A 12,479-nucleotide genomic window follows, 5' to 3' on the forward strand; every position below is an offset into this window, starting at 1 on the left:
TTCAAAATACTGAGAAAAGCCTAATAATCAGATGACTCCAAATAAGCAAGCACTTGGCAACAGTGGGGAGGAAAACCCCCTTTTTAACAGGAAGAAATGTCCAACAGAACCAGGCTCAGGGAGGGATGGCCATCTGCTGTGATTGAGATGTAAGGGGAGGGAGAAAAGACACACTGTGGAAGAGAGCTAGAAATCAATAATAATGTTTAAATGTGGTGTATAAACACATAGAGGGAGAATAGAGGCGAGTGAAGAAGAAGTGCATCATGGGAAACCCCTAGCAGCCTAGGCCTGTTGCATTCTAAGTAAGGGACGGCTGAGGGTCACTTGCTTCAACTATAAGCTTTATCAAAAAGGAAGGTTTTCAGCCTAATCTCAGCAGCAGCGATGGTGTCTGTCCCTGAATCTAAACTAGGAGCTGGTTCCACAGCAGAAGAGGGGCGTGAAAGCTGACGGCTCTGCCTCATACATTATATTTGTGCTGATTACAGAGCTCCTAAACCACTGGTAGAACTGAGATCAGTCTTAAGACATCAGAAACTAGGTTTGATTTTGGAACTTTCAAAGCCACAATTCACCAGAAGAAGGTACTGTTAAAAATATTTCAGCTATACCCAAGGGCTCAGTAAAATTTGTACATGAGAGGTGCTGAAGAATTAAAAACTGCAGGCTGGTGGAGGGAGGATAGCTACAAATAACACTGACGTGGCTGCATAACATTTTAAGGGAGGAAGTCAAGTATGTCTTAGTGTCTGCTAGTATATATAGTGTATATGTCATGTCAAAAGGAAAAAAAAATCTTTAAAATTAAAACGTTAGCAGTGTTGCTTTAAATGCTGAATACTCTGTGCAGTGTGTGGTGTGTAAATGTTAAATGTTAAATTTAGTCAGGCTGCCTCAGGAGGGCACTGAGTGCAGACACAGAGTCACAGTGAGAAATACATAGAGGGGAACTGGAAAAAAAGATTCAGCATGAACCACATATAGTTGCTCCCATAATTGCAAATCGTATGGTTAACTTAACACTACTGAATTCCCATATACTAACTCTGAGGGGCAGAAAAAAGTAGTGATAATGTGTATAGTCAACCTGCTTCTAGTCTGACTTCCATTTGTTGTGCCCCATGTAAGCATAGATCCTCTTTCATCTCCAGCTCCACCCCGCTGGCAGCTCAGAGGCTTTAACAGGCAGAAAGGTGTTGATTGTACTTAACCTGCATGCTTCATGCTGCCTCTCTCCTCTACCTGTTGGGGCTCAACTATGTCTAGGTGATTCCTGCAAGCCCTGGGGAATCTTTCTTTGGTGGCTGGTAGCAGCTTCATCTGCTGCAAAAGCAGAATATAGGTTATCTAGTGTAACAGTATCTCCTGGGCAGTAAATGAAAACTGCGTTTTTGTGTTCATTTCATTGTTTCACCCTGGCTTGTGTAAGTGTGTATGTGCTACCCGGAACATTATATTCTCATGGGTGTGGTAGGCGTGAACTAGCATTGACCATCAAAAGCCTTGAGTCACATCCTCTCGCAGCTTTTGTAATACTTGCAGCCTGGCTTATATTTCATATAGAAAATATGTAAGCAGTTAGACAGTGATGTTTTGTAAAAGTAGAGCCTTCTTTATTTCTCTTTAAAATATTCGATCATTTATCAGACCTTCCTAACTGCTGTATGTGTGGGATAGTCTTGTATAAATAGCACTGAGTGTTAGAAAGCTGAGTCACAACCCCCCCTCCAAAAAAAATTTCTGTGACTCATTTTGAATAATAACTTCTGTTCTAAAATCTGAAAGCACAAACACTTCTCTTCTACTATTCTATATTTGGTGCAGAGAGGTGGACACGAGAAGCTGGGAAATTATATGAAATCCTTTTATAGAAGTTTTTGTGACTGTGCGGGTAGCCATACTGTTGTCCTTTACTGTCTTATAGACAGGAGGAAAGTACAGTATGAGGGCAGGAGGACACAAGGGAAGGAAAAACCTGAAAACTCGACAACTAGATTGAGGGGAAAAGTCAGTTCTGTTATGTTGTTTATATTTAGGTTGTATTGATAATAAGCATCATAGTTTAATAAACACTGACTCTTACGTCACCACTCTATATTAACATTTTGAGTATAATTTCCAAAAGAGGCAAATACACTTTGGTCAGAAGAAGACTTGGTGCATTTTGTTCTATGACCTTGTTTTGGGACATGGAGAGCAGGAACAAGACTCCAGCAGAGAACAAAGCAGATTAAGTCCGACACAATATGGAAGGTGGAGTTCGTTTGGTCTTGGGTTACAGCATGACGTGCAGAGAGCAGCAGCTGTCGTCAGGCTCAAGCAGTTTTTACCTATGTAGGTCTATGTGAAGTTTGCCAATAAGGCATAAAGAATGGTAGCAAGTGAGGCAGCAGCTGATGTGGTTTGGCGTTAAGCTGAGTTGCTGTCAGCTGATATACTGGGATTGCAGACTGACCTTGACTCTGTGGTCAGCCCAGTAATGTGCTCAATTTAAAGATGAATTTGAAAGCTTTTATTCAGAAAATTCCCACAGATGTTGTGATAGTGTAAACCTCGCTTTGGCAATAACAAAAAGAGGACATTGTGACAGTCCAAATTTGAATAAAATTTCATCATTGTAGAGGGGAGTGTTACTGCCAGTCACAAAAAATTTCTGAATGAACTCTGATGAAATGTTTATTTCCAGAATTGTGTCTTTTGTCCCTCATTGTTAGAGGTTTTGTAATCCTGAAAGGTCAGTGAATGATTTGAGTATGAAATTTGCTAATATATATCATATACTATACCCTGTGAAATACATACATGGAAAATAACTCAAGTCGTTCAAACATCCGTGTGAGATTTTGTACCTTGATTTGTAACATGTCTCTAGCTTCTTAACAAAAAGGAAAATGTGATTACTCAGTAATGCATTAGCCAACAGTCCCTGTGCTTATTCCTCTGTGGGCTGAGCCAGTGATTTTCTCCATTATGTGTGAGTCTGCTACAAAATCTGCAACATTGGAGAGCTTTTCAGCTAACTGCCTGCCACTGTTGTGTCAAATGGACAATGGAATGGTTAGGCTAATTTGTGCAGCAGGGGTTTTATGATGTTGAAACAAGCTGTCAGAGTGAGGCAGATAATAGGACAGAGAGATCTGATACTGTGGTTCAGATTAGGTAATGTCCCTTTTTCATCATAAAAAAAAGAAGAAGCTTGCTTTCAAGCCAACATCCGACTGCAGCATTTGGTCATTTTGAATTAATAGAATCTGTTATTAAAAAGCAATGGGGAAAATGCAAAGTAGCACTCAAAACTTGGATGGCCACGTCTTGATCATAGATCATCAGAAAAAGTGGGAGGAAGGCGGAAAAACAAAGGGGATACTTTGCGGGGAGGGAGAGTAAGAAACAGAGAGAAGAGCGTTTGTGCTTGCCTCGGAATAAAACCAGACAGGAAAACGCTGGCATGCATGTGAGGAATGGGAAGCGAGGGAGAGAGCAAAACAGGGAGGGCAGGACGGAGAGAGAGGATAAGGGAGGGCTGCTCTCAGCATCATCTGACAGGAGAGAGGCTGATCTCCGACAGCAGGTGTTGGAGGATAGAGAGTGAGTCAGACAAACGGAGAGAGCGATACATAGAGGAACACCAAGTTGTTGAGGAGAGATTGAGCTGCAAGTGAGCCAGTACTACAGGCGGGTAAGCATGGAAAGAGATGATGGAGCGCACTGGCTCTGTTAGGATGAACTGCTGAAAGATAGATGAATTGAGCCAAACTCAACCCAAGATAGACAGATGAAAGAAAGTGAATGACAGAATAGAAACAGCTAAAGAACTGTCTTACTCTTGTGTAGGTGTTTCCATCTGATCCTGATCTGCATTGATCTCTATCAAATGCCACTTTGAATGTTGAACTTTCTCTCTCGGTCTCTTTATCTCCCTCCCTCTTTCTCTTTAGTCCATCCAGGAAGTGGCTGACTGGCATCTCGAGTAAATGACTCTGCTTTCATTGTGCATTAGCTGCTGTACTTGATTAGATTAGTTGCTCTCTACTAAGTGGACCTGCAAAGCTTAGGGGTTTATGTGTACTTGTCTCTTTGAGGCTGCGTGTGTGTGCATGTGGGTGTGTGTGTCATCCAGTGTCTGCATGTCCATGTCCGTGTTGTTGTTGGTAGAAGGAAGGATGCAGCCAAGCAGGACATTACTCTTAAAGCTAAAACGTGATCCTGATATTATTTTTGTTCAGTATTTATGAATCTCCGAAGCCCGAGCCAAGAGCAAGAATTTAATCTGCAGAGCTATTGAAGAGTGAAACCTGAAGCCGCTCCAAGGACGATGAATTGGAAAATAGCATTCTGTTGTTTGAGCGCTCACATTCATTTGAGCTTTGTATGACTGTAATGTCAACAGTTATCAAGCAGAAAATGTGCCAGCGTGTCCGCAGAGTTTGTGCTTTGCCAAAGCAAAGTCTCTAGTTCACTCATTTTGCAGCAACTCCAGGCTCTGTTTTGTGGTGACACATCAAGGGAAAAGCTGACATGATGATGATGATTTTGATCACCATATTAGCAAAACACAGTAACTGCTTTACACCCGGTACTAGTGGAAGCAAAGCGGGATAAATAAATATGTTGTGGTTTAGATAATGGGCTTGTTGTTCTTGTGCTGACTTTATTTATCGGTGGTTTATTTGTTTTATTGCTTTTTGTTGGGGGATTTGCATTTGAAATGCATGTCTATATTTGTCTGTGCAAATTGCATATGTAGTTGGATAATTTATAGTAGGGTGTTTTTGTTTTAATTACAAAGACAGTAACTATATGACCTAAAATAATTAATTGGACCAAACACAACTGCGTGGATCTTTATGATGCTCTTATTTTAGATAAGTTTAAAAGTTTGATTTCTTCTTGTTGCATACATTAATCCTACCTCATTTAGGCATTAGTTACAAAGCACTGGATAGTATTTGTGATCTCATTTTAAATGCACCGAGGTTTCCTTGCTGTGCATAAGTTGTCTCCTAAACCCATTATGGTAAGCTTTAATGGATAAACTTACTGTACTATTAATAGGCAAGGTTACTCTACCATAGCAGCACTCGACCAGATGATATCTGACTCCTCCTGCAGTGCCCGTGGTTATCATTTGTTTGCCAAAAAAACAATGCATCATTGAGCCGGACATGTGCAATATTCATGTTCAGCCAGTATTTAGCCTGGGGTCTCTACTGTTTGTTTGATAACCGTTGTAGATCTTTGCTGATGAGCCTCCCAGATGACCCTTCAGATGAACGTTTTAGATAACCATTTGCTGCTTTTTCATGCTTGTAGACCTGACCTTAGGCTGACTGAAGGCAGAGTTGTTAGGCAACTAATAAACAGAAAATGACAAATAGTCGATACCTTTTAACTTTTGTGGCAAGCTATAACATAATGTTTATTTGTCGTGTTGTCTATTTGTTAGCAAGATTACACAAAAAGTAATCTTTCCAATTTTAATTAAACTTGTTAGAGGGTTATAGCACAAGCGAAAGAGCACACTGCAATTATTTTGGGGTGAATCAAATGGTTAATGTTTGATTTTTTTTTTCCATAATTTTGTAATAACCACATTAACTACAACTGCAGCTTTTCTGGTTATATGAATAGATCAGTTCCATTTTTCTAGAAAAAATACCTAATGGGCCCTACTAAGGAGGGTATGCAAAGAACTGTAGCTGTTTGAGAATATGGGCGTTTGTAACAGAGTTATAACTATTAATGTGAGATTGATGTTATTATTTTGCTGCTTAAAGATTTAGATGTGTGTTTGTGTTGTATTTATGTATTATATCTTTGAGTGAAGTTTGGCACCCATTTAGTTTTGCTGGTATGGTTTCATAGTCTTGGATCCAAATGTGACTTTTAGAGAAGAGATTTTAGTGGCCAGTACATTTTACTGTTAATTTGATAAACTAAATAAATGCGTTTTCCTCTGTTTGTCTGACCATGACCCTGCATGCTCTCTGTGACTACAGTACCCCTGTAAACACAAACTACTCAAAATAATATTTTAAATCCCGTTTGTAGAGCATTCAGTGTTGCCCCGCTTGTTGGCATTTGCAGGTGCAGCACAGCCTGCGCCTTGGTTGGAGAACAGGAAGCTGGAATGCTTATCAGAGCTCATGACCTGGCAGTCCGTGGAGGCTGAGGCTGGTAAACACAGGATTAATTGGTGGATTTAGATTCAGGATGCTTTGTGTCCATTTCAGAAACTTCTGGGAGCAGAAATGAAGAATAAAATTAGAATAACACTGTAATCCAGAAATTAAAGGGCCTGAAGGTCAATATCAGTTCTTATGCAGATTCACTGTTTGTCTATGGTATCATTGGTAGTGTTGTATAGACTGAGCATTTTGCAGTTATTATTAGGTGTTATCAGCGTGTCAAAAATGAAAGCCTTAAGTGGCTCTGTGTCATGCTTTTTCGCTTCCTTTTTACAGACTGTTAGCCAAAGAAATTTGAAATTAAAATGCATAGCTGGCATATTTTGGTAATTATTTATAATTATTTATCATTTATACATGTCCTATATAATATTCAGCAAATCAAGAATATGTTTTACTTGGATAACTGGAGGTAATTGTTAAAAAAAAATAAAAACTATATTTATTAATAGTGCCCATATTTATTTTCATTTCTCCCAACTTTCATGTGTAACCTAGATTTTGGGCTTATTTTTTTTAAATGGAGCATCTTAGAGTGATTCAGGGGTTAGGTGATGTTGCTAGGTGACACACACATCTATACAGTTCCAGCTGTAACAAGAATTCAACCTCAAAAAGGAAAAAAAGGGAAGCTTTGTGTACAGCATGTATACCACAGAGAAATAGGTGTAACTATGAGATGAATGTGTTGTCAAGAAGAAAAAACTATGACAAATTTATGTTTGTAGTGGTGACTGTGGGCTCAGCCCATAAAAGCAGATGATCAAGGATCTTTCATTAACACTGGTATGAGCAATGTGTTTTGCTCAGCAGAGGAGAGAAAGTGATAAGTCATGATTTACTTTCTTTCTCTGTCTTTTTCTCTCCTTTTCTTTGTATACACATATGTCTAAATAATACGAGTGTGCAAATATTTAATTAGATAAAGAATAAACCCCTCAATTGGGATCATCAGTTGGCTGCTTGGCAATAGACAGGGCAGCTCACACTGTTTAACCTAGCTAGATAGGTGTTTCTTGGGTTGAGCTTCCTGTGTTCCAGGCACCCAACCACCATGACACAGTGACCCTCACATCTGCCAGCTGCTGTTCAAAGGCGTGACCTGTTCTACATCCAGAGCTCATTCAAACATAGCAGAGTATTTAGTGTAACTGTGGGCAATTTTATGTAACGAATGAGAGAAGCTGTGTAGCATTTAATATTAAGAAATAACACATGTTTGTAAGCAAACTTCTTGAACAGGCATTCAATTAATAAAAAAGGAATCGCCATCTATTGAATGTCTGTCTGACACTCTACATAATCCCCTGTCAGAGACCTTGAAATATTTAGTGGCTTCAGTTGTACTCATTTGTTTGTGTTTCTCGTTCCCTCGTTTAGCCCTGCTTTCTGTGCCCTTGCCTCTCTGCCCTACCTTAATTGGTTTGCATATTCCCAGTAAGTTCCCTGTGTAATTATAGCTCTCATAGGTATCCTTCAGTCTTTTGTGAGTCTATATGTTTATTCTACCTCTTGTGCTCCCTGTGTTTTGTTTTGTTTTCTTGGATTTTGTTTTTTCTGAAGTAGTTTTTTTGTCATCTCTATTAAAGCTAGTCTTTCTGTGACTCAGTGTCTTCTCCCACGGGGTTGTCATCACTAAACACATCTAACTGTCTTCTACAAAAGTAAATGAAAGTCACCTGGTTTGGACTTTTGGTCACATTAAATTAATTTATAAAATTGTATCAAATGTATCCGTAATGTAATCCCTGCAGGATTATGAGTACCATAGACCTGCATTGCAGGCTTTTGGACCTCTAACTTGATTTAGGTTTATTGTTAATCTGAATAATAAGGACAACAGTGCAGTTATGAGACAAGATACCTGTCTCTACCCTTTCTCCTAACATCTTTAATGTTTTAATTGACTGGATCATGAGTTCAGTCACTGTAGCCACCTTCAGAGTTTAAAAAAAAATATGCATGTATAAGATAGTTAGACTATGTGGATAATATAGCCTCCTTGCAGAGATGATACAGCTCATACATACCGTTAGTGTTCAATTAGACACAGCCTTGAGTCATTTTGGCTCCCCAAAGATTAAAGTTCTTAGCTTTGGCAGTACTTCCCATCACTCTAGCCCCAGAGTCTCTTGAAGTAGCGAATAAGCTCCAATATCTCAAGTACAAAAGTCTGATGACATCAGTAGTCATATTGGAAAAGACAAGTTTATGCTTTCTTCAACTTCCGTTACTGCATGGGTTCTAGCATGAACATCTCTATGCAAACAAAAATGTGAGACTTTAGCACAGTTATTATTGCTGTACTTCTTTATGGTTTTGTGTGCTGAATCCTACTGAAGAAGGACATGGGCAAGGTTAAAGCCTTCCAGATGAAATGCTCGCACCAATTCCTCTGTGTCAGTCTGCTCAACCACCTTACAAGCACCTGTGTATGCCTACACTGCACACCAAGCAACTGTAGCAACTCTAATTCATAAAAAATCGATGCAGGCATGTCTGTCAAATGTAGCCTGATTGCTTTACAAAGCACTTGTTGTTAGATCTCCCAGATGGAAGTGTTCATCCACTGCACCCAAGAACCAGTGGAAAGATTTTAACCAAGCTGTGGTCCATCTTGGTACACTACAACCATGCAGGTGCTCCTGCACCAAGAGTGCAACTGTACTGCTCCCTGGTCAAAGAAGTGTGTGAAATGGAACAAGATCAAACAAATTGAAAGAAAACTGAGGAAATCCTGGTCCTTAAAACACATTGAGATGCTACATTAGGAACATTATGGCAATAATGAATGAATAGTGCGGTGGTAACTGTTCACCAAAAATCCCCACAGCCCCAAGTATTGTAATTGTTGTAATTGTGTCATTTTTTCAACCTATAAGATTTAGAGTACATATACTCCACATGTATACATACAATGTGTACAAACCAATTTGTAGCTTTCTGTTAGCCAAAATTCACAGAAGTGAGAGTCTAACCAAAATGACGAATAGAGAATGCAGAACATCCCTGATGAATGTTCCCTTCACCAGTGAACCTCAGGCCTTCACAGCAGTGTTATCATGTCACATGTAAGGATTGTGGTATTTGATAACATGTGCTTGCTTTGATAGAATGCTGCAGTCCAGTCTCATTGAATCAAGCTTACCTCATTTACCCCATCAGTCAATGTACTCCAATTATCTGCCTTATAAATCATTTTGGTGATGGTAGAAACTGACACACACACTTTCTTTTTGTTTGGCTTTTTTTTTGTTTTTTTTGTTTCTGGTTTACTGGTTCGAGCCACCTGTGTGCATATTTAGCACGGAGACAGCTAACTGATAACAGAAACCTCCCATACATAAGATGCAAGTTTATTTAGAGAGACAAGAGCATAACTGCAGCCAGGTTCACTGCTTGGTCGCTTTCATTTATATTAAGTGAAACTTCAGCAAAGGCATGAATGTAAAGTAAATAATTGAATATTCTCTGAAGTAAAACAAAAACGCCTTCCAAAGTCTGTGTGTGTGTTTGTGTCTTTTATTATACGGATAGTTGAGCAAAAATGTCACCTTAGCCTATGCAGATTTCTGACTTAATAGACTCAGTAAGCCATTTCTTTGTCGGCAGATTTTGATACATCACTCTTTGCTCCAAGCAGCATTTGACATGTTTTATTGTGTTCGAGCTGTATTTTCTGAAAGATGTAACATCAATGTTCACACTCTAAAGGAATGTCAGTTCTAAGAAGCTGAGGATCCAGCAAAAAAGATCAGGCATCCTCTTTCAGTTATTTCCCTGAATTCAGCAGATATCAGAGAACAAAGCACCGTGTTTGTGCTATGTTACAAATATATTTCCTAACCTCAGCTCCAGGTCAGCAGTCTGTTGTCATAAAAGTGCAGCTCTGTTTACTCAGACTTATAGATTCTCTCAGACAACATAGGCAAGGTGTTGCAGTATCTAATAACAGATTTTGTCTCGGAAGAAAGAGCACTGTGTAAATCATTTTTATTGCAGCATTAAACCACTGTGGCGTGTGCCAAAATGGCAGAATGATGGAAATATGTGAGAGTGAGTGCACACATCTCCACCATTTCTCACTGAATTCTCACAAAGAATCAGATTGTGCTATTGTTCTTTGTTTCTTTTGCTCCCAAGCAGTGTTTAGAAATGCCCTCTGCTGCAGGTTTGCGAACAGGATGCATGCACAGACGGGCTGCCAGTTCTAGCAACTGACTGTTGTGTGAGACGAAGTGTGAAGTAATATGCTGTGACCAGGATCCTGGTCAGACTGGTAATTCACTCCAATCACACAAAGAAGAAAAAGGGTAGAGAAGAACAGAGAAGAAGCAGTGGGTTAGCAGATGAAAGCTGAAGGGTACTTTTTTCTTCTGCTTCATATCCATTTTCATCAGGTTTCACCTCATTTCCACACTTACATTTTCCTCTGTGTAGTTCTCCTAATGTCTTCTGATTCAAGGTCTTGCCTCTGAATACATTCACCAGATTCAACCTTGCTTGTGAGCACAATAAGCAAACACAATGGATGTGGGGTTTCTAATACTTTCAAAAGAAGATTACACTGTGGTGTAATAATAGCTTTGGTGGGAAGTGTCAATTGCATTGCAGGCATTTTCCCATGCACTTATTGCTTAAGTTAGAAACTTGACTTATGGCTACTAGTAACCTCTTTGTCTCTCTCCCCCCCCCATCCTCTCTGACTTACAGGAAGCAAGATGGAAGGATCCGTCGTATCTCTGATGAAGTAGAGCCCCCACTAGCACACTCCCACCCTCCATTTCTTTTTCCCTCACTTTCAAAGGTAATACAAGGCTTTGACCTGCTGCTGCTACTCTTTTCTTTAATCAGGTTTGCATTTGCATTCACAGTGCCAAGAATCCTGCATGAACAATGTGAAACTGAGGGTTTTACCACTTAAAGTTACGGTTAACTCAGTGCCATTGATAACATTAGTAATTGTGGCATAACATTTCATCCCCTTCTATGCATGATTGATTAATAGCATTTACTGGGATAAGAATTAGAGCCCTGATTAATGTCTCTTTAATTAATACTGTCACACTTTTGAGTATGGTGGTATTAAAAGTCAAAAGGTCGCGTCAAGATGTTGTCATATAGACTAACCTGTCTGCATGAAAAATGACATTACTGTTTCCTAGTGACCCCCCTGTGTGTCTGAATCTTTCAATGAGAAGAGCAAACAAATCATGATTTAATCCTACTAGATGTTTTCCAAAGACCTTTTTTTTTCATTTGGAATATATTTAAAGTAATTGTGCATTTGACATAGTCTGCACTGCAGACTCCATCATGAAGTTGTATGCTAGACTGAGTAAGGCTCTATGGCTGTGGTGTCAAGTACACTTTATCTTATGGAAAGGACCCACTGGACAGCTGGCTCTGATGGAACTAGAGATCAATAGGGTGGAGCTGGTTGCATCAGTCAGACACCGCAGTGACAGCTGACAGCAGCCGACAAAGAAACAGTTTTAGAGTTTGACAGCAGTTGAAATAATTGGCACAAATAGGTTGTTGCAACTTCTGCTTGGACAAACTGAAAATTATTTTTAAAAGTATGTACGGATACAGAAGTCTTACTGATTCAGCTTTTATTAAATTTCACACAAGCGCATTCTCACTCTCAATTTCTCACATACTGACGCTTGGTCAGGACCTCTGTCACTTTTCGATGTGCAGTTTACTGCTCCAGAATACAATTTTACTAGATAAGAAAGAATAACAATGAAAAAAAAAAAGATAGAGCCTGACATGGAAGAAAGGAGTGTGACTGGGAAGCTGGGATGGAAGAAAGGAGTGTGACTGGGAAGCTGGGATGGAAGAAGGGAGTGTGACTCTGTCTGAGACCACTGCTTTTATGTTCCATCTCCTTTTTTGTTTGTTACTTTTTGTTCAGGTTGAGCCAATTTACTACTGCAAGATTTAGGAAAATATTGTATTCAAATATTCTTTCTTACAATGCGTACATTAAAAGGTAAACTTCTCCCTTTACTGGTTTACGTCAGTAAAACATCCTGAGGCAGTGACAACACAAGCAGAGCACTTGTAGCAGAGCGCTTTACCTGTAGGCTTATGGTGTCTTTTTAGACATTGAAGGACTTTTATTGAAATGTGCTGGTCTCCATTGCGTATGAAAAAGGGCTCCCTTTTTCTGAACACATAACCTGGTCTTGAGCAGGTTATGTTCAGAAATTTGACTCATGCTGCTTTTGGAAACCATCTGAAAGCACCATGTTTTCACGGTTTCTTTTATGCACAGCATGT

At 39.5% G+C, this 12,479-nt stretch overlaps 1 protein-coding gene across 18 annotated transcripts in view; it reads left to right on the forward strand.

Annotated features, from left to right (window-relative positions):
- rap1gapb (RAP1 GTPase activating protein b) overlaps window positions 1–12,479 on the forward strand; it is a 104,396-nt gene that overhangs the window by 61,327 nt on the left and 30,590 nt on the right. For 12 of the 18 annotated variants that reach the window (XM_013276620.3, XM_019359071.2, XM_025907130.1 and 9 more), the window contains one exon: window positions 10,905–10,998. Coding sequence is in view for 10 of the 18 variants with exons in the window: in XM_025907126.1 (XP_025762911.1) it covers window positions 10,905–10,998 (94 nt within the window). In the remaining 8 variants the exon portion in view is untranslated. Of the gene's footprint in view, window positions 1–3,530; window positions 3,683–3,941; window positions 3,974–10,362; window positions 10,555–10,904; window positions 10,999–12,479 lie in introns of those variants that run through there. The other 6 variants (XM_013276618.3, XM_025907132.1, XM_013276617.3 and 3 more) reach the window with 3 other exon arrangements.

Source organism: Oreochromis niloticus, linkage group LG5 (assembly GCF_001858045.2).
Source record: "Oreochromis niloticus isolate F11D_XX linkage group LG5, O_niloticus_UMD_NMBU, whole genome shotgun sequence".
Classification (NCBI taxonomy): Eukaryota; Metazoa; Chordata; class Actinopteri; order Cichliformes; family Cichlidae; genus Oreochromis; species Oreochromis niloticus.